This window comes from Pagrus pagrus (assembly GCF_965226575.1).
Source record: "Pagrus pagrus genome assembly, chromosome: 20".
NCBI lineage: Eukaryota > Metazoa > Chordata > Actinopteri > Spariformes > Sparidae > Pagrus > Pagrus pagrus.
Window position 1 is genome coordinate 13,392,560 of NC_140207.1, and position 24,213 is coordinate 13,416,772.

A 24,213-nucleotide genomic window follows, 5' to 3' on the forward strand; every position below is an offset into this window, starting at 1 on the left:
CTTTGTCTCGCTGCACAAGTGCCAAAATGTAATAGATGTAATCCATCTATCTATTCACACAGGTAAACCCGATAAATACGCCATTGACTTCTATCTAATTGCCAGGAGACAAGTTTGCCTTTCTGTTTTTTCTTCTGGTGTATTACATTTGACGTCAGGAACGTGCTCTAATCTTCAGGGTAGAGTAGGAAGCAACATGGAGGCCACTGACAATTACTTTTTTTATATCTTTTTTACTTCAGTCTCTCTTCAAAACGTGCTGACTGCACAATGTTCGAGTGCTGCTTTAACGGAGACAAATGGAAAACAATCTACGCGCCAACGTCCTTAACTTCAGTGTGCGTCATAGCATTGTACCATTTCCCATTGAAGACAAAAGCCAGATGTTCAGTGTGAAAGGGGTATAACACAATTTAGCGTTAATGCTAATTGCAAAGCAAAGCGCATTAACTTGTAGCCACAGTGACTGCTGTTCAGCAAAAGTTACATAGTCTCATTTTAAAATGTGGGTTTTCACGCCCGTGGAGCTGAACCAAACACTGCGTGTCACTTCGGATGAAAGCATGTTTTATTACTCAAGTTGTGGATGTAAACAAATTAGGTCCACTCATCCAAATCATAAATCTGGTTTAAAAAGAAAACTATGACTCACAAAGAGAACCAAAGATAAACTAAGATTATCGTTGTCCTTAAAATCATTCTCAGTATTGGTCCACAAATAAAAGCAGCATGTGATCTCTGTTTCTCACACACACACGCACACACACACACACACACAGACACACACACACACACACACGAGGTCTTTCATCCACACTTCCTTTCTCTCTCTGCCCCTTTTCACTCCCCTCTTCTTCATTAACTCGCTCATCCACTGAATCACTTTGCCGGTTCGCATTCAGACACGGACAAACAGAGAGAGCGGCTCTGATAAACACTCCAGTCTTCCAAGAACCAAGCAGGTTGGAAAACATAACGTGCATGCAGACCACCTGTGAAGGGATGAGAGGGAATAAATCAGCTCTGAAGTGACGGACTTGTCTCAGTCCAGGTGTGTATCATGGGCAAAAAAATCATTACATTTCCATCAATCGTTGATCTTCTATATAAAAATCTGCCCCTCGCCTAAAAGGGAAGTCATAGTTAATAATGTGAAGCGGTGACTCTATTAAGTAATGTGATGGCAGAATAAATGGGCATGTGGTGACTGCAATGCCGGGGTCAAACCCTTCAACTTCTTCAAATGGCGAGAGAAAATTACAGAGTTTTGTGGAAGCAAAGAGGAAGAAATAAGAAAAGAGGAAGCGATCGGACGAAGATGAGATGATGAAAGACGGCAAAGACAGAAATGACGGGAAAAAGAATAAAAAGGGCGAATCTGTTATGTGGCTCTTACTCAGTACTTCATCCTTGGTCCATGTGTTGTCTATTACCTCCCGCTTCTTTGTTTCTGCCCTACTTCCAGCGCACATACCCGCCGTGCCAACAACACGCCAGCCAAATTAATAGGAAATACACACACGCACACATACATACAAATACGCCAGAGTAAGTGCCAGCATCCTTTCTCCAAGCTGGCACGAGTACAACACACTGTTGCTTATCCAGTCAGAGCTTCCACCAGAGGCTATTTTCCAATCAAATCAAAAGAAGGGCTTAGCAGGTAGGCCCGGGCCTTTGTCTGTGGAGCTGCATGGATGAAACAGACACTATGAGAATGTCTTCAGTGCTTACTTAGCTGCTTTAATCCAGTGTTGGCTGGTCAATGTAATCCGCTCACTTGGATAACATAATTACATTACAAAAACAAAGTTACCAATCAGACAAGGAGATTATTATCAAATTACTTTTAAAAAATTACTTACGGCGGTCGTTAGCGCTCATTTGTTGCCGAGTGTGGCCGGCTCGACACAAAGCGGCGCATGACGTGCGCAGTGGAAAAGCAGACAAGTGCATTTTTTGGCAAAAACACTAGAAATCTGTGGTGGTTTAGCCCACGAAAACACATAAGAATACATAAGCCTTAAAAGGTCTGCCTAACATGGCTTTGTAGGCGACCAGAGGTTCTCATTACAAACCCACATGATATGAAACATTCCCTCAATAGAACACATATTGTCTGAACGTCTCAATTACAGCCTGATTTCCTTGCTAAAGAAACACACACACATGCGGAAATATGCGTGTAGTGCTTGTGTGTGTGTTCACTCGGATAAATGTATGCAGAAGACGCACAGACAGTGAATTCACTCATATTTATGCGATATGGTTTGTACACTATGAGAACGACAAGGACTTAAACTTCACACACGGGCTTAGCCCAACTCTTCCATTACCACTAAACAGAACCTGCTGTGTGTGCATGTGTGTGTGTGTGAGTGTGCGCGCATACGTACAAGTGTGTTTGGGCTTGGCCAGGCAGCAGAGCTCTCTCAGGTTACACACACACAGGAAGGCTCAGAGCAATAACAAAGGCCTTTCAAAGGAACCCTCAGCAGGTTAAGATAAAATGTTTTCGCTCAAACTGATAAAAAGCATCTGCAGCTTAAATGAACAGGCGCTGGTATCAGTGGCATGGTATGTACCGCAGATCAGCCGGCACTGATTAAAAAAAGACACTGGGCAGTCCTCAGAGTGCTAACAGCGAGTGTGTGTTTCTGCGCTGTGTGTGTGTCCAGTCTGGTAATGTCAGAAGCACCTGTGAGGTTTAGTTCCAGCTCTAAATCCATAGCCTGCCAATAGTGTCCACAGTGAGAGACAGAAAGCGGATAGTGTGTTACCGAGACTCCACACGAGGCCACTTGTTCTGTTCGAGCACCACTTTCAGCGCACTCTTCTTCTTGGAAAGGGTTTTTCAAGCACACGTTTTAAATACAAAAAGCCTGCATCTCTTATGTGGAGAGGTCTGAAGTGATGTGCGTGCGTGTGTGTGTGTTTTCTGCTTTATAACCACACAGGTTGAGCGGGACATTCTTATTTACAGCAATGGCCAAGAGGGGGAAGAATAAGGACAGGAAAGTGTGTGTGCAAGCGTGTATGTGTGGTTATATTTATGCATGGTCACGCTAACATCTGTGCTGTCACTTTAGCGTGTGTGCTTACTGTACCGCAGGGTGTCTCATACTTTAACCAAGTTTAAATTATGACTTTTATTACCTAATTGATGGCAGTTAAAATGAAATACAAGCCCACATTCCACAAATGAAATAAATGTGAAATCTGAAACAATTGCATGCCTATCAGCAGGGAGGCGTCCTCGACAGGATACCAGAGGAAACAAAGCACCGCCATACAAACATACACCAACGACCTTACAGGAAAATTCTGATTTACTACAACTAAAGTCTCACCTTCTTAATTTTCTATCAATTCTCTTCCAGTTATCATAACATTATTAGTAACTTAAGATTACATTTGTGAGTATATTGCTGAGATCTGAAATGGCTAAGTTTGTTTCATATCGTAATAACTGGCTCCCTGTTTTGTTTAAATCAGGGTTACACAGTGGACAAGGGCTATCTGGCTAGCATGCTAACATCAATAGATATCGCTGCAACACAGTACAAAATCATCTTTGACATAATGTCAGCACTGTTTAACTTTTTACTTCATTTTTGAGAGGTTTAAACTTAATTTTTTTTACATTATGCACCTTTTATACCTTTGCTTACAGTACCATTGGGGGAAACGCTGCCACTAGGCCCAGACACACCAAACAGACACAAATACTACAGCAGACGTCAGGCTTGCTCGTACATTCTGCTCCTGCATGAGATGAAATACTTTTCCATAGCACCAGGTAGCAGTAGTCTGTATCCTTCATTGACAAAAGGAAACCAGAAGACTCAGGATATATAAATATAAGGGGATATATAAACCATTGTTATGATAAAGCACCACTTTTCTCACACCACTCTCACTAACATATCCACTTCAAATCAGCAGAGACAAGAAAATAAGGATAAATACATTTCCAATTCTCAGCAGTTTACTTCTTACCAGTAGGAAATATTGGCAAAAACTAAAGAAGCAGGGGTCAGGTTGTATGATACTGGAATTTCCATTAAATGTATAAATTTTAGACCTTTTTCTGAATATAAATACACCCTTCAAGTGTCTTACCTGGAAGCCCTGGATGCGAGCCAGGTAGTCCAGCTGTTGTGCAGGCTGCACCGAGACGCCGCAGGCGAGGGCCGGGTTCTTCCCCTTCATGGTCAGGGAGGCGTCAGCTGTGGGTGACTGACCGTTAAGCAGCAGCTCCCTGGCCATTGTAGCGGTCGGGCTGGGAGAGGGGGCTGAGCCGCTGTAGTACGGAGGGTGTCCTGGGGGCAACGGTGCGGAGCAGGGCCCCATGTCTTTGGATGCCATGTAGTTGACGGAGCCACCACTGCTGCCGCCGGGGCCCTGAGCGTTGCCCCCCTGCTTCCTGCTGGCCTCCATCTCCTGGTAGACGTCGGGGCTGAGGTGGAGCAGACCCTTCTGGGCTGGAGTGGTTCAAGGAAGAGAGAAGAGAGAAAAAGGGGTTGTTATGATTCTCATTATTGACCACTGAAATGATTTGCAGACACATTCCTCCGTCTCTCACTACCCAACAATGCCAGGGTGGGTATGTGCGTGTGTGCGTGCATGTGTGTGAGTGTTTGTGTGTGTCACAAGCGTGTGCGCTGGCTCCCAAACTGGCATTCCATCACTGAACGTAGATGACAGTTTCATGTGGTTTGGCACCTCCGAGCACTATCAAAGTGTCTGCTGGGAAACAGACACACAGCCTCTCTCTTTCTCTTCCTCAAACACAAACACACAGACACAAACGGAGCATCTACCAATATCAACAGAGCCGCTATGACTTCATCATTGATGGGAAACAGCGCTGTCAGCTAAGCGGCATCCTGTTTCACTTTGAAACGCAGGCCCAAGAGAATCTCGGAAGCAGGTTGGGTCTCAGATCAAGGTTCTTGTGGGAATATTTCGGTGGCTCTGGGAAACGAAGGGAGCCATTTGGATCCGAGGCACCTCTGACCAACTTTTCGGTCCAGCTGAGCGCAACAGCGCTCCAAGACTGTGTTCCGATCCAGACCACTTGGACAAATCTCAGTCGTTTATGCTGGCTTCCTTCGCTCTGACATCACTGTCCCGAAATTGTCGTGACAGGTGGAAGCGGGAAACACTGACCGGTTTAGGATCAATTCTTTCATCACTTTGCGGTTGAGGTGAAAGTGAGAGGAAAGAAAATGAGATGTGAAGGAAGACGAAGGGAGAGAAAGGATAAAGAGAGATGAGCTGGGAACCAGTTCAGATGGAAGGCGAGGTGGAGATGAGTGGATGTGAAAACCATGCGGAGCCTCCGAAGCCCAGCCAAGGTCACCAGAGACAGGAAGACCAGCTGTGTGTGCGTGTGTGTGTCAGGGCTTTCGTCTGTGTGTGCTTGTTTGTGTGTGCGTATGGACCAACAGCTGGGAGAAAGCGCTGGAGTGAGCGCATGACTGACAGGCCACTTCCTGTTTGAGTTAACATTACCATCACACATAGATACACACATACAAAGACAGACACTCGGTCTAAGGTTTCTGGGAACCTGCAGACAGTATTTCCCATTATGAACAATGAAGTTTGCGTTCCTTTCCAGAAGAGCAGAGAAGCCGAAGGAAACGGCAATGAAATCCAGGACTTATTACTCATACTACAACAAACTGCCCCATGCCAGCAATGACACAACTGCTCAGATTTTTCCCCCCCTCCTCCCAATCATGATGACAACTTTAATTTGAATTTACGCAAGTAAAACTCGCAGGCCTGTGCATTCGGAATCTATCACAAAAAATGAAAGGTGTTAGCCAACATGACATCAGCTGTGGACACAGAATACTGGTGGTGGTGGTGGTGGGGGCTGGGAAAAGGCAGTGAACGCGATCCATGCGAGTGTGTGTGATTTGTCCGCCGAAGTGTGTGTGGGCGTGCCTGTGAGGATGTTTGCATGTTTGCATGTGATTGAGTGCTTCAAGCCGGTGTCAGCTGATGGCAAGCGAGAGCGTGACAGCAACAGAAAAGGGGGGACGGAGGAGAGAGAGAGCGAGTAAGTATGAGTGACGGAGTGTGTTTGTGCGTGAGGATGTCGGGTAGGGATTGTGAAACTGTGTACATGAAGTGGGAACACGTTGGAGAGGGGAGAAGAGTGAGGGCTGAGGAGTGGGGATTGAAATAGCGAAAGGGAGAGTGTGTGTTTGTGGTGCTGGTTCCAGGCAGTTTTGGAGGGGTCCCACCCAGACTCGGCGTCCGGTGGGCCAGGGGAGCGCTGGAGGGAAGCCAGAGCCAAGCATGAGACTGATCGAAAACAGATAGGGCCGGAGCCCGCCGCTATAAATCACCACGGTGGAGCAAGACCCTCACATAGCTCGCAAATGCACACAACGCACAGACACACATTCACGCACACACAAATATGCACAGCAGGAAATGAAATGTGGCAATTCGAGTGAAAAGCCCTGCTGCAATACCCATGGGAATAGAAGGGAGAAAAATCACTCTCTTCTTACTTCTTTTTCTTCTTTCTCTCTACACTCCCTTCCTGTCTTCTAAGCCACCCTGTTTGTTGTAGCACTGCATCCCACGGCTCACACAGGGCAAAGGACAGGACTTCAATACACACACACATACACAGATACAATGAGTGTCTGTGGGTGCTTGAGGGGTGTGCGTGTTTTATGTGGAAGAGCAGGAAAGGAAGGACAGAGCCATGAGTGAACAGCCTGTGACACATTTACCTATTTTCTTCCACTTTGCCTTACGTAATGCAGATAATGCAGCGATGCTCTTTTATGTAGAGTAAAGCTGGCTGACGACAGCATTGTAGAGAACAGTGGGTACATTAGCTCTTGTATAACCGGCCACTGTGACACGACTAACCCAGTTTCTGGATGTTAATTTACCACACCATTGTAATGATTTTTTTTTTTCAGAAAAAGACATTATTCATTGCATCCTGTAGGCGATTCTTTGTTGTTGTTTTTTTGCTGTTACTGACGGGTCCGCCTTTCCCGCACAGGATTTAAATTACAAACCCAGGCGCAAGAGATTCACAATAAACATAAGACAAAAGCCGATGGATGCGCGCAATTCCCATAAAGCAAAAGACAAAATTCAATCATGGGCGATGTTGACAATGTGACGATATGAATCCTCTCAGCCCACGATTTGTTGAGGCGCACTGTAAACAAATCATGGATGTATTATAACAACTGGATACCAGACTACAAGAAGGCGCCCATTGAATTAAATAAAATCTCTTCATTGTTTCTTTAACAATAGTAGCCTGGAAACTAGATGAATCTGCAAATTCATGTTACATTTGCTCTGGCAGATGTGTCCGCCCCCTCCTATTCAGACTGATTGTGACCAACCAATCACAACTGTTTATCTACTGTGGGGCAGGTTTGATACATTGACTTGGTTTAATCAGACGTTCTTTGAGCCAATTGGGTTTGAGCATGAATAGCAGGGTTTCAGTGAATGAAGTAGGCTAGCGGTGAGTAAACTTTGATTCATATCATTTGAGGGGAAAACAAGAAACCAAGTTGTTGAATCTTTACTCAAATTAGAGGCTGCAAGGCTCAGACTTTAGTAACGCAAGAGCACTGCTACACAGCTGGTGTTTCAGTTTAAGTTTTCATGTTAACCAGTGATATTCAGTCAAATGCTTCCTTGGTTACCATGGACAAAGCCAGCTAGCTAGCAGTTGTGGTGTTGAATGATGGCATGGTGGAACAGTGGCACGGTGGTTAGTAATCTGAAATCTTGAGGTTTAGAACTGTAAAGTTATTAAATAATACCTGGATACCTTAATCTGAATCTGCTGCATCTGTAACCGAAGCCAACAATGATGTTGCAGTGTACCAAAACGGAGTACCAAAAAAGGAGTACTGTCTACAGCACTGCAGCGAGGTGAGAAGTTAATCCACACAAGGTCAGCAAAAACAGGACCGTCAGCTGGTGTTCACTTGAACTTTAAAATCCCTGTAAAATGTTTTTAATAGGGAAAAGGAACTTAGCTGTGTAACAGCTTCAGTATTTTAAACACTTGTAAAGTCTGTCAAGAGCTGACTGTGAAAACATCAACAAGGAGGAGGAATTAGCTTTAAACTTTGATTGCACAATAATGACTCGAGACAAACAACTATTTTCTTCTCTAAAAAAAATACACAATTTAGCAGAAACTACATGTTTTATCACATAAAAGATGTACCAATAACTCTGAAGCCAGAGAGCTTTTACTGAGTTCTGAAAGCCGATTTAGTTATTTCCACTTCTATTCAATAAACTGCATCGTCAATCAAAACAACGGACAAACCCGAAACATCTTCCATTCAGTATTTGCAGACACACAGAAAACTGAGACCAGCTGTATCTGTTTGAATGAGTTGTAAATGGTGTTTATGCAATAAACATTATTCAGACATTAGCGTCGTGTGAGTGTTGTGTGGTTTGGGCAACTTTAAAGAGGTAATTAGCAGATAGTTAAGCCTCACGCTGAGTGTGAGATAAACTATGAGTGGGAATGGCACCGGACCAAAGGCACACTCCAAGCCAACAATAGGAATAGACTTTGTTTCCCAGGGGGCTCTGCTCTGGAGGTATTGGGCAACTCCTGGAGCTCGAGCTACCATAGAAACCACAACCACCAAAATAGTTTATCCGAGAGAACAATCATTTATCTGTAAACATCATTTAGATGATATATCTTTCAGAAAATTGGACTAAATCACACATGTGAGAGCTATATAAGTTGTGGCAAGGGCTCAGATCTCATCTGAACCAGCAATGAGCAAACACAAAAGTGAGTGATTAGTCTTACCAATCTGTTTTGTACTTTTCAACATGAGAGAGCTGAAACATCACAGTCATTCTCCTCTCCGGACTGAAGCTGGATACCCAATGTCAGAGCACCTCAGCCCTGCCAAAAGCCTCCATTAGGGCCGAGTGACGACAGCACATTCGGATCTAATAAGGCTATCTGTTTGTTTTCCACTCTGCTGCTCCACAACTCACACACTGTTCATTTGTCCCAGAAACTGCTCTTTCTCAAGCTGCTGGCATTTACTTTGCTGGCATCCAGAGCGAGACTGCTTGCAGCGCGTCCTTTTATCGAGCTGGGCCATCACAACAAATCACGCTCAGATATTACGATGCACGTAAATCAGCTTAAGCAACGCCATGACGATGAAGTTTTGCATTTTTTACACCTGTAATAAATATTAACTAATAACTCCCACACCATGTGGAGTAAATGGAAAAATAACATTGCTTCTTGACTCTGGAGACCAGACACTGAAAATAGATGTCAAGTCTTGAAATAATGTTTGACTTTGGTGAGAAGATGGCTTTTTTTATTGTTTTTATTTTGATTACAGACAAGACGGCCAACTTGACAACAGATACAGCTGATAGAGAGCAGCTGTTTCCTACAAAATTGCATCCTTATGCTTTTAAGTTATGAGACCTATCCCCCTCTATAAATGAAGCGTCCCATAAGGCCATCACATTCCCATGTAAGTTCATACATACTATAAATCCTGTCATGAAACTATTTGATGTTTGTCTACAGTTTAGAAAGTACATAAGTAGAGATTTGTTTTTTTTCAAAATGAGATGATGACTGAGGAGGCTGTCTTTTCATGACTGCATCTGGTTTCACCTCTGACAGAGACACATGAACAGATGGCTGTTAAGTAAACAAGTTGCTGTCAGCTTCAGCAAGTGGGGATCTTATACACTGTAGCTGCATTACCTGAAGCTATAGCAACATTTGTCAGCGATAAAAAGGAATGCAAGGCTGTAATCTAAACTAGCTTCAGCATGCTACGAAGCTCACAATGACAATGTTAACATGCTGATGTTTAGCTGGTGTAATGTTAACCACGTTTACCATCTTCGTTTAGCGTGTGCACACTCTAATATTTGCTAACTGGCACTTATGCTGTGTTCCAGTCAATGTTGGGGATTGGGATTTCCCAGTTGAAATGTCCAACTTCCGACCTTTGAGGCGTTCCAGTGAACGACACCAAAACTGAACACAGATTTTACTTTTTGTGGTCGGAGGTTGGAAATTTTCTAGTTGTCTGGAACACAACATAAGCACACAGTACATTCATGCCTGTAGGGAATGACCTTAGTTATTACAGTCCATGCTGAGAGTGGAATGAATAACCGCAGCAATTTTTCACGGCAATTCATCAAAGAGTTGTTGAGATGTTTTACCAAAACCCAAAAGGTAGGGGAAAAGTCAGGGTATCATCAAAATCAATAACATCCATCCTCTGGGGATCATGAACATCTGCACCAAATTCCATGGCGATCCAAACAATAGTTGTCCAGATATTCAAGTATGGGCCTGACTGGTGGACTGACTGACTGACTGACTGACTGACTGACTGAAAACCTCCAGAGAGGGTGGATAGTCTGGGCTGCAAAAATTTTAAATGTTTTAAAATGTCAAATTACCCTTTCAATCAAGTCAGTTCAGGTGCTGGTCTGAAGCCAGTGCATACTCTGGCTCTCGACCAGGAGAACTGTTTCCAGACCAACACAAACATTGTGCTGGTCTAGAACACTAACCACTTAATCGTGACAAAGGAACAACTAAAACGGCTTACGAGCTCAATTTTTAAAAACCGTGCTAGTGTAGCTTGTTTTGACTTATCCACAGGAGAATAAACAAAAGTTGTATACTACGGACACCAAATCGAAGCAACAGTGGTCCAAGGACCAGTCGTGGTTGGATGCCAATGTAGGCATGCTTCATTTAAAAGAGACATACAGCTACATGAGATATATCTTGCTTCATATATATCCTTATATCTTATCATCATATAACCTGCCACACCATTTTGCGTCTTTGTGTGTGCAGGATTATGGGTATGTGTGTGTGCATGGGCGCTCCAGTGTTCTTGTGTGTTAATCCTGAGTGAAAGGCTACGTTTTTTCCTGCACAGGAAGGCAGTGGGGGGACTCCCCGGAGGGCCTCAGTGTGCCGGCCCTGTAAGCCTGTGTGAATGAGCCTGAATTCGCAGGCTCCCCACGAGGACGCACGGCCGATTAAGCTGACAGTCAGAAGCCCATTGACCAGTCACAGAGATTAAACGCCGGGCCATCTCGGCAGCTAAAACCACCTGCGGGATGGAGGGAGCGATGGAGAGCCGGAGAGGAGGAGGAGAAGGAAATGGAAAGAGACACGGGGAGACGTGCCGATACTCACTGTTACTTGTCGCTTCGGTAAATGACGCCTTTTGTCCGTTCCAGCCTTTGTTGTCCATCTGTAGTGATGCGGAGAGAAGGAGAGAAGGGGGAGGTAAGAGAGATGTAGATTCTTGAACAGACAGCTTCTTCACGCATGTCAGACGAGTTCCTTCCTACTGTTTGGGCCACAAAGAGACGAACGCTCACAGGAGGGGATGCTTAAGGAGCCTAGTGTCTGTCTAGGCCAGCTACTTAATTAGGGGGGTTGTCAGTGTTTGGTAAGTAAAAAAGGCTCCTATTCAATGCGGTACTTCTGCTGTGGTATGCGTGTCCGCCTGCACAAACACACACAGCCACAAACACACGTGTGTGAAACTGAAAAACAAATCATTTCTGATGTGTGTGACATGGCTGTAAACAAATCCAGGCTGCATTTGTTTTAACCCCCACCCAAGTCTCTTCACACTTTTTCCACAGATCACCCACAATCCCACGGTGGGAATGTCGCACAACAGAGCTCCCAACAGAAAGGGAAACAGGAAAGGAAGAGCGAGATCTAAAGAGAGACAACCTTAGCTTAACAAACACCGTCTAATCATTCCACGGAGCTTGGGGTCGTCTGAGGATCTAGTGAGAGGTCTAATAGAGATGTTTTCCAATGCAAAGCCATCTATCAGCCACTAACTCCCTTTTGTCTAAATATTCGGCCTTGAGTGTTACCAGAAAAGGTCTCACCTCTTGCCAGGAATCAGCTTAAACAGTGAGACTGCTTATTTCCAGTACGGCAGGCTCTCATTAATCTGACACCTTAGACATCATAACATGGTAAGTTTAAAGTGCTAACATATAAAGCATGCAATGACGCAAAAAGAAATTTGATAACTTGTCGACACATGCAACTGGAGTGTTTCCACACTTTCAAAGACTAAATTTGTATTTGAGGTAACCATTAGGGATGCACAATATATATCCTAATTATCTAATATTATAAAAATTCATATGATCTGCTATTTGTCAAATGGGTGAAATATTACCTGATAAATATTACTTTCATTGATTTAGAAAGTACAGTATGTATGCTTTTAAATACAGCAGGTGGTGTAAGAAGAAGAGGAGGAAGAAGGAGGTGGAGGAGGAGAAGCAGGAAAAGTAGGAGGAGGAGAAGGAGAATGAGAAGAAGATAAAGAAAAAGAAGAAGAACGAAAAGAAAAAAGAAGAAAGGAGAAAAGAAGGATCGAAGAAGAATCGGCCATCTTTCCTCACTACAACTTCAGGTGTGCATAAACTACCGATGATGAACTTCTTTTAAAAAAACAAAAATGTTTTTGTTTATTACGTGTTTGTTATCATATTATTGACTTGACTTTTAAGTATCACCATGAAGGGAAATATTGACTGCAAACTGGGTTGTGTTGTCTTTGGAGAAAACGAGTCCACAGTCATTCTGATAAGAGCAATGTGTCATCCTTTAGCTATATGGCATTGCTGTCTGAATAAGATATATGCAGCAGCACATATCTAACTAATGAGCTGTCTTGGGAGCGATGAATTTTGCAGAGAGCCTGGTTATGTAACATCATCTCTATCTGAATCTGCTCCCCTGAGCTCAAAAGCCAATGAGGTGAATAAAGATGATGGAGATCAATGGTTGCTTGCAAAACACGTTCGGTTCAGAGGAGACGAACAGGTTGCGTAACAGGTCAGCAGCACTGGAACTCGTGATAAATCTGAGAATCAGTATTTATGGAATCCTGCTCGGTGCCGTCCAGATCAGATAGCATGTAGACAGAAAAGGAGCGCTGCAGAGAATTTCTTTATGTAATCCTTCAGCTTACAGCTGGACAGGTAGCCTGCTGCCCTGCTGCTAGCGTGGCTGGAATACTGATTGCAAGACGTCCTATATATACACCTCAGTGTGTGCGTGTTTCTGCAATTGTAGGAACACAGGTGCTTAAACCTCCTGCAGTGGCAGACTTACTGTATGGTCCCTCTATAGTGTGTGGTATGCATCAACTGTGATTTACATTTAACACTGTGAGTCACATAAATTAATGTTAAAATACCTCAGAGGTGTAATAATTAATATTAGAGCCTTATTCAGCTTTATTTCATTGATCTATTTGATCATTTTGTGGTTTAAACAATGTCCAAGGCGACGTCTTCAAGCTGCATGTTTTGTCCGACCAACAGTCCAAAACCCAAAGAGTTCAATAACAAAGAGGATTAAGAATCACATAATATTCAAATCGTCTATTCCAACCATTTTTTTGTTCTGTGTCAGTATGCCGGTTTCCGCTGGCCGTGCACCTTGCATAACTATGCTCGTTCCTCATCGAAAATGAAAGAAACGTAAGCTGCAATCCTGTGATCACAAGTTTATTTCCCTCAGTAGAGCATTTACAGCACACTAAACATACAAACTGCCCACACCTCAAGCACTAAAATAAATAAACAGAGGGGCAGACATGCAGTATAATGCATATAATCCATCCAACTCATTTATACATATTTATTCAGTAAACCTTTATGTCAACAACATACAGAACAGTTGATCTGTACAGGTGTATACTCTTTATGGTGTTGACCATCGGTGTTTTTAAATATACTGTATATACACCTACTTTCTTCACACGTTACTGAATCTATCTTCTATCTAAGTACACTGTGAGTAATGCAAAACCTGATTCAAATTCCTTGTATGTGCATGCATACCCTGCCAATAAAGCCAATTCTGATTCTGACATGTACATAAACTGGCTTTGAAATATATAAGTTTGTGTAAGCAGGAGGGGAAAGTAGAGTTCGTACCTCGGTGGGGCTCTGAGGGACTGTGGAGGCCTTGTATCCCAGCTGCAGGAGCATCGCCTCGGCCGCGTTCCGCTTGGCCACCTTCTTGTTGGGTCCTGTTCCCGTGGCAACCTCATTATTCACCTTCACCTGCATGTGCACGGATGCAAACGCGTGCACAGAAAGACGCAGAAAAGCTTTGAGATTAAAGACATCCAGAATTATATTACTTTCAGATTCAAAGTTGAATATTGTGGCTGAACAGAAACTAACATAATTTAACAGTGAATCACTGAATGAAAACACTTTTCTCACTACTTCCCGCTTCCTGTCACACTTTCGTTCCCTTTCAGCCGAGAACACTTTGAGCCGAGTCAGCCGTGCGATTTTACATCGCAACAAAAGGCCTCCGAGTGAAGTGTTTGTTTTTCAGTGATCCCAAAACATTAAATCTGTCTACACAGAATGTAAGCAGATATTTCCAAGAGAATATCAGACGTCGTTATGTTATGCAAACAGACAATTACACTCTACAAATAACATTCTGGGAGCCAAAGCCTGTGAACAGCGAGGCCTCGGTGCACTCGCTCAAAGCAGTCTGACATGCTCACTAAGTGCTCGTCTGAATGCTTCAAGTGGGCAACAACAATTTAAAATAAGAAGCAAAGCCTCAATAAATCGCCAAAATGCTAAAAATAAACACAATCACTCATTTGTAAAAAATGTGTAAAAACTCGTTGGAGCCTTTTTCCTGTAACTCGTGATGGGTTCAGAAAAAACAGACGAGAAAACAGAGACTCATTTGAGCCCTGCTGCTTACCGAGGGAAACAATGTGGAAATTTTAGAAGAGTGAGTGGACTGCACAAAAGGAAAACACACACACACACACACACAGACGCACACACACTCGCAGGGCCTTATGTGTGTATCAAAGAGGCATGGAGAATAGGTTTGAGGCTGAATTACTGCCCGATGCTAAGAGAAGCTCTGTTCTTCTTATGAAAGAAGAGGATTACGGAAAGAGAAACAAAGAGCGAGAGTTTGACTGAGAGGGACGGACACAGAAAGACGAGTAGGAAGAGGAAGACAAAGAGAAGCGCAGTTAAAACGCTGCGCATAAATTAAGATGGACTACGGCAGCTGTGCTATGCACGTAACAGACTGCTGAGCGTGGCTGGACTTACACGGAAACAGAAGAAACAACAACCAAGAGAAGGAACAAACTAATTAACCACTTCTAAATCTTCATATTGCCACTTATAATAAAAGTTGTGCAACAGTCCTTCCGAGTTACATATTGCATATTTTTGAATCTCTGCAGACAAAATCTATAAACAGTTTACGAATAACACGAATAAACATCCCTCAGGAAGTTGCCATGTTGAGATCGCCAATCCCTGCAAGTTTTGCACAGCTGTAAATATTTTGGGCAATCAACACAGCTTTTCTGCAATCACCATGGAATGTACTTAAGTACAAATTTGAGGTATTTGTATTTTACTTGACTATTTCCAATTTCTGCTACTTACTGTAATAATTCCACACACATTTTGCACTTTATACTTAAATACATATATTTGGTAGCTTTAATTACTGGCTACTTTTCAGACTGCAAGCTGCGTCACAGCCAAAGCAGTGCATTTTTTTAAATAATCTATTTTTCACAATCGGATAAAAAGATACTGATGCCAATAATAATCAGAAACATGATGGATGTCGAATCCTACAATCGCCCAGGCTGAGAATCGGTCAACTCATAACATACAGTAGAACTGGTAGTGTGCAGATCAATACAGAAACATCAATATACATCTGATCCCTCTGTTCTGGGATTGATTTTCATATTCAAAGCTTCATATCTAACCTCAGAAATTTAGGGTCAATGTGTATTATACCACCAACAGGGACACAGTAGAAAGTAACTGCGATATGACCATAATTTAGTCTAAATAATACCCAGTTGACAGGAACTACTTCCTCTTCCACCTGTCATGTGCGAACTACGGCTCTATAAATGTGTAAGGCGCCTCTGACAGAGAGTGAATGATGATGACTGACGGCAACCGCTGTCACGTGCAGAGTCTTTTAGTCCTCAGAACAGCAGCGACGCTGTATGTGATGTGTAAGTGAGGACTGTGACGTACCGTGGCAACATCACAAACCTTGTTAAGCATCTGAGATTTAATCACAATACAGAATATGGTGAAGTTATACAGCGACAGGCTAAAGAAGAGGCAGTGGCAGGCATTATCCAGATACAGAGAGACTGAGGATGAAGCCATTGGTGACTTTTATTGATGTCACTGACTGAGGGAAAGTGATTCATGTCTGTCTAGGCTTCAGATTTAGTGCTGATGTTCGAACAACAGGAGTTCCCTGAAATGTTAAAACTATTGAATGACGTTTTATTAGGCTTTTGGACAGAGTATCCTTTTGGTATCAGTTTTACTTTGTATTGGATCGGAAAAGAAACCAGTGATATCACACACCGCCACACTGATTTAAATATACGCTAGATTTTATTTGTACTTTTGATACTTAAGTGTATTTATTGTCAAAAAAATACTTTTGATATTGGAAAAAGGTTTAATATCAGATACTTTGAGACTTTAACTCAGGTACTATTCAATTGGGTCTAACAAAATGATACCTTTGTATGACTTGGGCACATTTGACAACACTGCCAATTCCAAATGAAGCCTTTTTTCCCCCTCTAATTTTGTATGAACTGTATTATTATCATGCATGTGAGTGTACTAAAAACACTAGCATGGCAGCTTTAATTGTAAAGCTGTACACTGTAACATCATTGTGATAAAAATAGTCAAGCAATGCCAGATTCAGTTAAAAACTAAGCAGAACTAACCAAAGGCAGACCAAGAGGAATGCGCTAGTGCCAGATCTCAACTGTAACGAATGGGTTGACAAAATTTCATAACTTGTTTTCATGTTTATTCGAAATGTTGTGGCTCTTTTTATGCATGACCTCAAATACTTCAAGCAACTCCGAAACTGTAACTGCGGTATCTGATGAGAGTCTCTCCATACAAAGTCCCCGCTGTTCTGTTTACTGGATTAGTGATAAACAGCAAATCCTCCGTAACTAAGTTAAGGGTTAAAGGTTGCAAGAGCTGACATTTTATTCTGTTAATGAATACGAGTTCCTGACTACACAGACCACATTCTAATATCTTTCTGTACCAGAAGACAGTTAGTGGGCTTTCTGTACTCGAAAACAGCTTGAAAGGGCAATTTAGTAGTGTAAAACAGTTGGCTGCTCAATCAGGGAAAACCGGGCCATAAAGACGGATGTTCATCTATTCTGAGCTTAATATGCACGCTATAAAAATAATGAATATCCAACAGAACTTTTCAAGAGGGAACCGGGAGGATGAGAGAGGAGCAGGGAGGCAGGTCCAAGTCTCTAATAGAGCACAGAGGAGAATTTCCAATTGAATTATAAATCATTTACTCCATAAAGAGTGGTCCAGAGCTAAATTTAAATTGTTGAGCTTTGATAAGTAGTGCAAAGCACGAAGTGGATATTTGCCTGGACACTCATCATTAATACTCAGTGATGTAGAAAGTTCCTAAAAGTCATAAAAGTAAAGATCATGTTAAATATCCCACTTGTAAAAGGGAATGTCACCTATATGAGAAGTTCTTGAGTAAAAGTCTTAAAGTCTCTGGGACTAGATGTACTTCAGTCTCAAGAGATTACAAGGAATACGTCAACTAAACGAGAATACATACATCGTAAACAGAAAGAACAGCAACCGTCTCGGGCTTTCTACTACAACATGAGGTTTGTTAGTTGAATGCGCGACTGAACTGGGACAACACACATGACTGAAATAGGAAACTAGATAAGAGTCCCGAGGGAAAACTAAGAAACTCGTGTTCTAGTGTAAAGAGGTTATATAATGCTGCTGCTGGATGCCTTTGGCCAGACAGAAGGAGGTTTCTTCTTGTTCTGCCACTGGCTTGCTTTTAGCCTGTAGTCTGGAGTATACCTGCTCTTTAGCTTCCACTTCTCAAGAATGTTCACTGATCCTTTGATTTGTCCATTACGGCATATTCACACAGGAGTTGTATCTATTTTACTCCCATCACTACAGTGATGTGTGTTGGGCTTTGAGAGTTGCCAAACAGCTGGTGACCTACACTCAATTCTGCACCTAAACACATCCTGCGTAGTGACAGACGGCTCTGCTGCTGCTCATGCTACAGTATGTAGACACGATGTGAGAGTGAACTTCAGCATGTGATAGTTAAGCTCCTCTTCCGCCTCTGCATACATAATCCCCATCCTTTCACCCTTCTCCATCACAATCCCACTTCCCCACTTCATTTAGATTAGACTGCATTAGTTAAAATTTACAACAAATCTCATGAAGTTTGTTCCTTGTAGCGGCGCACATGTAATAAGAAAAGTGACAATGATGAGAAAATGAGGAGAACGTCAAAAGAAACCATTGTTTACCTGCATGATGAACTCCCGGCGTCGGGGCATCCCCCTTTCAGAGAGCAGCAGGTATTCGGGCTCCTTCTCCTTCTTGGCCTGCTGGATCTGGGCCAGACGGCTGATCGGGTTCATGCCCTGGCCATAATCTGGTCCCGTCTGGGACAAAACGATGAGACACACAATGGTCAATTCGAATTATAGCATTCTTTTATCATATTATAACAATCGTCCGCACCTGTTTACTGAGCTTTACTGATAGTAATATACAACAGTACTGCATACGAGTGAAAGGAAATTGGTCATCTGCAATGGTTAGATGAAGAAGATATGGAAGACACAGGAAATTAGTCGGAAAAGAATCTCACAATATCGTATTTCACACATTTTTTTGAATGTCAGTGGCACTGGCGCTGTCAACTTTTACTAAGTTTTCAGTCAAATAATTAAAATGGTGACAATGAATAAGTCTGCCACGCTGAGCGTATTGTGACACCTCTAAGATGACTCCAAGGTGCCTTGAGGTCGGGTCTCTACGCCCGGAGCCCATCTGCAATACCTTGAGGATGGTCTTGGTGCGTTTCTTGTAGTGCGTCTTGGGTTTCTCCACGGCGGGGATGAAGGGCAGCTTCTTCAGGTCCTGCAGAATGGACAGAGCGGCACGCTTCTTGGAGAGCTTCTTGCTGTTGCCCTCGCCCTCAGCGGAGAACTCCCCGACGGTGACGCGGGTCAGGAAGCTTTTCATGTGCGGGGGGCCACTCTCCTTTAACACCTGGGGGGAAGATACAGGATGGACAGGTTGGAAATGAGAGACTTAAGCACTGTAAATGAAACTTCAAGTTACATTTGTCTTATACCAGGGCTGTTGCACGGACAGACACATTAGTACAGAAGACCGAAAACTGAGCGTTTTTGCATGATATGTGTGAGGGAGTGTGTGCAGCGTACTCTGCAAACAGCTACACCAGGTGGTCCGAAACATCTGTTCTCGATGGTCACAGCGCTACCCACCCATATGTGTGTGTTATTCATATACAAAACACACACACACACACACACACACACACACACACACACACACACACACACACACACACACACACACACACACACACACACACACACACACACACACACACACACACACACACACACACACACACACACACACACACACACACACAGACTGACGTCCAAGCACACACATGAAGAGGAACATGTTCCTAGATGACAGTCTCTAGTGTTGAGGGCTCAGTTTCCTTCCTCTAGCCTCTGGTCACCTGGGAGACCTAAAACAAACACCGGCTGGCGTTAGGTCATGCTTCTGCAATCACATCTACTTCCTGTGAAGTCCGAGAACAGTGTGTGAGTGCGTGTTTATGTGTGTGTGTGTGTAGCAGGTGGGGTTCTCCCCAACCTTATTTAGGAAAACACGCTGGAGGAAGAATTAGGTTTCACACACTTACTGAGTCCAACAGTACATGTTTGGCTGATGCGGACGCCTTTTTCGATTCATAGCTCACTGACTTTCTCCATCGCTCGCTCTCCCTCTAGCTGCTGTCTGTAAATGTACTTTCTCAAACCCCCCAACCCGCCCTCCTCTCTCTCTCTCTCTCTCTCTCTCTCTCTCTCGCTCCTGCTCTCCTTTATTTGAGCTCAATTTGTGGTGCAGACAGCACAAATTGTAGCAATCAGATGCAATCAAGAAACAGTTAATTTGAACCCAGCGACCGATAAAACAGATTAAACTGATAAGCGGAACCTTGAGCATTCCTCAAATGCTTCACACATCAACACAGACTAATACCAGACCTTGAGGAGAACAAAGGATAACGTGTGCACACCCCTCCTTCTCTACTACATAACTTTACCCAGACAAACTTGTGTATTGTTTAATAAACACGAAAAATGACAATGCAGGTCTGGTGCATAAACAACCAGATAAAACAGACATAAAAACTATAAAATGATGCCATTAACTCCTACAACAATCACTGCTGAAACATACAATGTACATGGAGTGGTTTAAATCATTGCTCAAGCCAAAAGGCAAAACAATACGGATATATTTACATTTCTTCATAGTCAACTAACTGCAGGACACTCTTCTTAACATGGCTGACACTGGCCTCGTGTTTGCTGTCAATGTACCTGTTATCCTGTCAGCATTCCTGCACAATGACTTTAAGTATACGTAAGGACGAGTGCAAAGTAGGGAAACCTTGGAGCACTACATGTAGCTCTCCAAGCTCCAACAGCCAAACACACTTCCACCCAGGGGATCTGCTCTGGTCTCGCTCATCACCAGAAAAAGGAAATGTAACATGGCAGCTTCTTGTGCATTACAACATTCAGTGGGACTAGATGCATCCCATTCTTGACCCTTTTCCTTTGTGTCGACGGTGTTGATGATGACACTACACGTAGCCGGCCACTGGTCGGCTAAGATTATGTCACTTGGAGCCAAAAAAAGGCGAGCTATTAGCAGAATGAAGAGGTAATAGTCGTGTCTGATGTGCAGGATGGGAAGCCTCTTCAGCTGTCCTCAGTTCTGTAGCTGTACTCACTCACTCACTCACTCACTCACTCACTCACTCACTCCGGGTCCATCACAGGCTCTTCTAAACATGTGTAACCATTCAGCTTATGTGGTTGAGCAAGATGGTAAACTGACCGAGAAATAAAAATATTTGCATCCTGTTGGGTGACCACAACGTTCCTAGTTTGATTTAGACCACAAACCTCTGTTTAATGTCACTGTTTGTCTGTCAGGCAACCAGCGGATATTTACTGGTCCCAGTCAAGAAACATAGACCTCCGTGTAATACGGCAGAATTAGATGTTGCACTTTTACACTGGTTTTTGTTAACAATCAACATATAATGTGTTAGTAAGTGAACTTGAAAGGAATAGGGCTGTGCAACGTCCAACAAAACTTTTAGATTATGATCTAAAAACTGTATCTTCAGTGTGTCCCACACATGTTTTACTTGGGCGAGCCACCCAGGTACAGCTTAACATTTAATAGGCTACTTTTATTTTGTATCCTTCCAAGAGAATGAGAACATCCATGACCAATTAACTAGTGGATAATGTGCCCTCCCTCTTCCCCTCCCATCAACTGTCAATCAGACATGCTCTGCAGAGAGAGATGCTCTCTGGTGTTACATCCGTCCTGTAAACGCACTGATTGTGATGCAACCTCTCCTATTTAATGTTGCAGTTCCTACTAATGCCGTTATTTTGTACAAACTTGTAAATGCACTTGGTTGCTGCGATGTCGTGCGGTGCACGTTGTTGTTACTAAATCAATGCTGTTCGGTTTTGGGCTTTTAAACTTGTCTGCTTTCCTTCCTGATCATCCTAAACACTTGTAAGGATACGGTAGAATGAGTGATGGACTGGATGAAGTGATGCACTGATGAGATTCCCTTGTGCTGTCTAAAGTGAGAACATGCAGTCACTGAGAGGAGGCAGAAAAATAAAACATGGCCTGTATAGATATATGGTGTAGTCAACAAAGAGTGTGATACCAAGTGTGTGTCTGTGCACTCATGTCACACACTCTTGGCGCGGGACGGCGGCAGACGAGCTGCAGTCAGTCTCCTGGCAGACGACACGGGATCTGCGCAACACCGATGGGATTTCAGCACTTCCATTCATTTACACGCACACCCACACACACATACATGCAAACAAACACACAAACACACCCGTCTACCACCTGATTACAAGGATCAGGTTGTACGCAGGAAACACTCGGTAATTCAATGTTGATTCCCCCCCGATCCCCTTCCCCTCTTGTCTCCTCATCTCATCTTTTCTCTAACATGGGAGGCCTTCTCTTCGGCTTCTCATCGTGACATCAATACCCTGAGCAGTCGGGAGGATCCGTGCATGCAAGACCTCAGGTACTCTGGAAGAGGAGGCTATGGGAGCAGGGTAGGACAATGGCGGGGACTGGTAGAGGGAAGAAAGGCTCTTTTGTGACGAGCAGTGGATGGACAAGCCCTGAAGGAAGCTGCTTCTTGTAAGATGGGTGGTTCTTGGCTCGGACCCTCTTCTCTTGTGTCCTCCTTGGAAAGGGAGCCTCTGATCCAACACACAAGCTGTGATTTATAGATTGGTTCCTCTTTGATGCTGACATCTGTTTGATATTGCCTGACGGGGGGATTAAATGAGCCAACTGGCTCTCAGGGTGGCGGCGACCCTCATCGTTGCAGAGGGATGGGAAAGCAGACACTCGCAAGCGGTGACTCACGGGTAATTTCATGCCCCGGTGAGGGCAGGGATGAGACGATGTGAAAACATGGCCGCTTGTGAAAGGCGTTCACATGAGACATGACCGTTCTGGTTTTGTGTAGGGTGCATGTGTGTGTGAGTTTAGGAGATCGTCTGTTAGTGCGGGTGTGGGAGTGTGCCGTTTCTTCTCGGTGCATCAAAGAAGACACGGTAAAGGGGATGTGACACGGCAGGCCAAACTTTGTTTAATGAGTTATAATGTAATGGACCCAGTGGGCAAGAGAAGACCCACAGAGACATCAGTAATTTACACTTGGTCTCGAGCCACAGTGTAGTGGCAGTGTGAGAGCAGATTACATGCAACGCACTGATTGAGGATGAAAGTGAATCTGCTGGAGAGCCGTCAGGAGTGTGAGGGGGAGAGAATGGTATGTTATGCCATGAGAGCGAGAGGATAATTCCCTCAACACAGCCTGGCCTTCGGACAGTTTGGTTTGACAGGCACAAGGGAGAACAAATGTAATCAACTGACAGGAGAACAAATCTGTCAGTCCGCTCTCCAAAGTCACTTTAAATCCATTTACAGCACAGAAAAGGCCAAACATGAATCACAACTTGTGCAATCGTCAAAGAATATCAACTGTAGATAGGTAGTGAAAGAAAGACAAAGTGGAGAGAGGTTACTGATTTACTGCCCATCAGACAGCAGTAATGAACAGCCAGTCTCCAGAGTGACAGTGAGCAGAAGAGGAAAGAAGTTGAGGAATGTGGTTGTGGTCTGCTCCTAAAAACCGCCGCTGTCAGCTTCCAATTTGGAAGGACTGAAAATGAAAGTAATTGCTGACAGTGACATGTCAGTTGATGAATCACATCAATCCAGATTTAGCTGGCTGAAATTATTAATAGCAGTTCCAGGAAGGATCGCCATGTCATGCTCTGATGAACACATTTTGCGAACAAAGAAGGGGAGGATTGGACGATCAATTTTTCCAATGTTGTGTAAACTTTCATTAGCAAGCAAAGTCAACAGACTGAGAGGAGTCTCCTTCCCTTCTATCCTCGCCCCTTATTTCCTCTCACCGCTATCCGCCTGTCCCCCTAGCCTCAACACGCAACAGCCCTCTGTGTGATTTTTGGGAGTGATGGTAGGAGAGGTGGAAGGCAGGGATTCTGTGGAGGAAGGGAGGGGGCACGCAGAGTAAACTGAGCCTCCCTTGTTTTTGGCACCTTGCAGAGTGCAGTAGAAGAAGAGGCGGGCGATCAGGGAGTGAATATTGGATGAGTCAGCTGAGATTTGATGAAAGCCAAGGGGAACGGATCAAGCAGGTCATGTAAGGACAGAGTAGACGGCATTGTGGATTTAGAAAAAGTTAGAGAGAAATGGTAAAACTCCATGTAAGGTCCAGAGGAATCGTCCTAGGAAAATCTAAAAGCTTGAGCAAGGCAGTTAACCCTCATCTCATCCAGAGGGAGATTGTAGCAGCACGGGGCA

The 24,213-nt window shown here is 43.6% G+C and overlaps 1 protein-coding gene across 2 annotated transcripts in view; it reads right to left on the reverse strand.

Annotated features, from left to right (window-relative positions):
* stau2 (staufen double-stranded RNA binding protein 2) overlaps window positions 1-24,213 on the reverse strand; it is an 87,921-nt gene that overhangs the window by 34,284 nt on the left and 29,424 nt on the right. For both annotated transcript variants that reach the window (XM_084340613.1, XM_084340612.1), the window contains exons 8-12: window positions 19,039-19,251; window positions 18,501-18,638; window positions 14,038-14,166; window positions 11,249-11,306; window positions 4,123-4,484 (exon numbers count right to left, since the gene is read on the reverse strand). In XM_084340613.1, coding sequence (XP_084196739.1) covers window positions 4,123-4,484; window positions 11,249-11,306; window positions 14,038-14,166; window positions 18,501-18,638; window positions 19,039-19,251 — 900 coding nt within the window. The remainder of the gene's footprint in view (window positions 1-4,122; window positions 4,485-11,248; window positions 11,307-14,037; window positions 14,167-18,500; window positions 18,639-19,038; window positions 19,252-24,213) is intronic.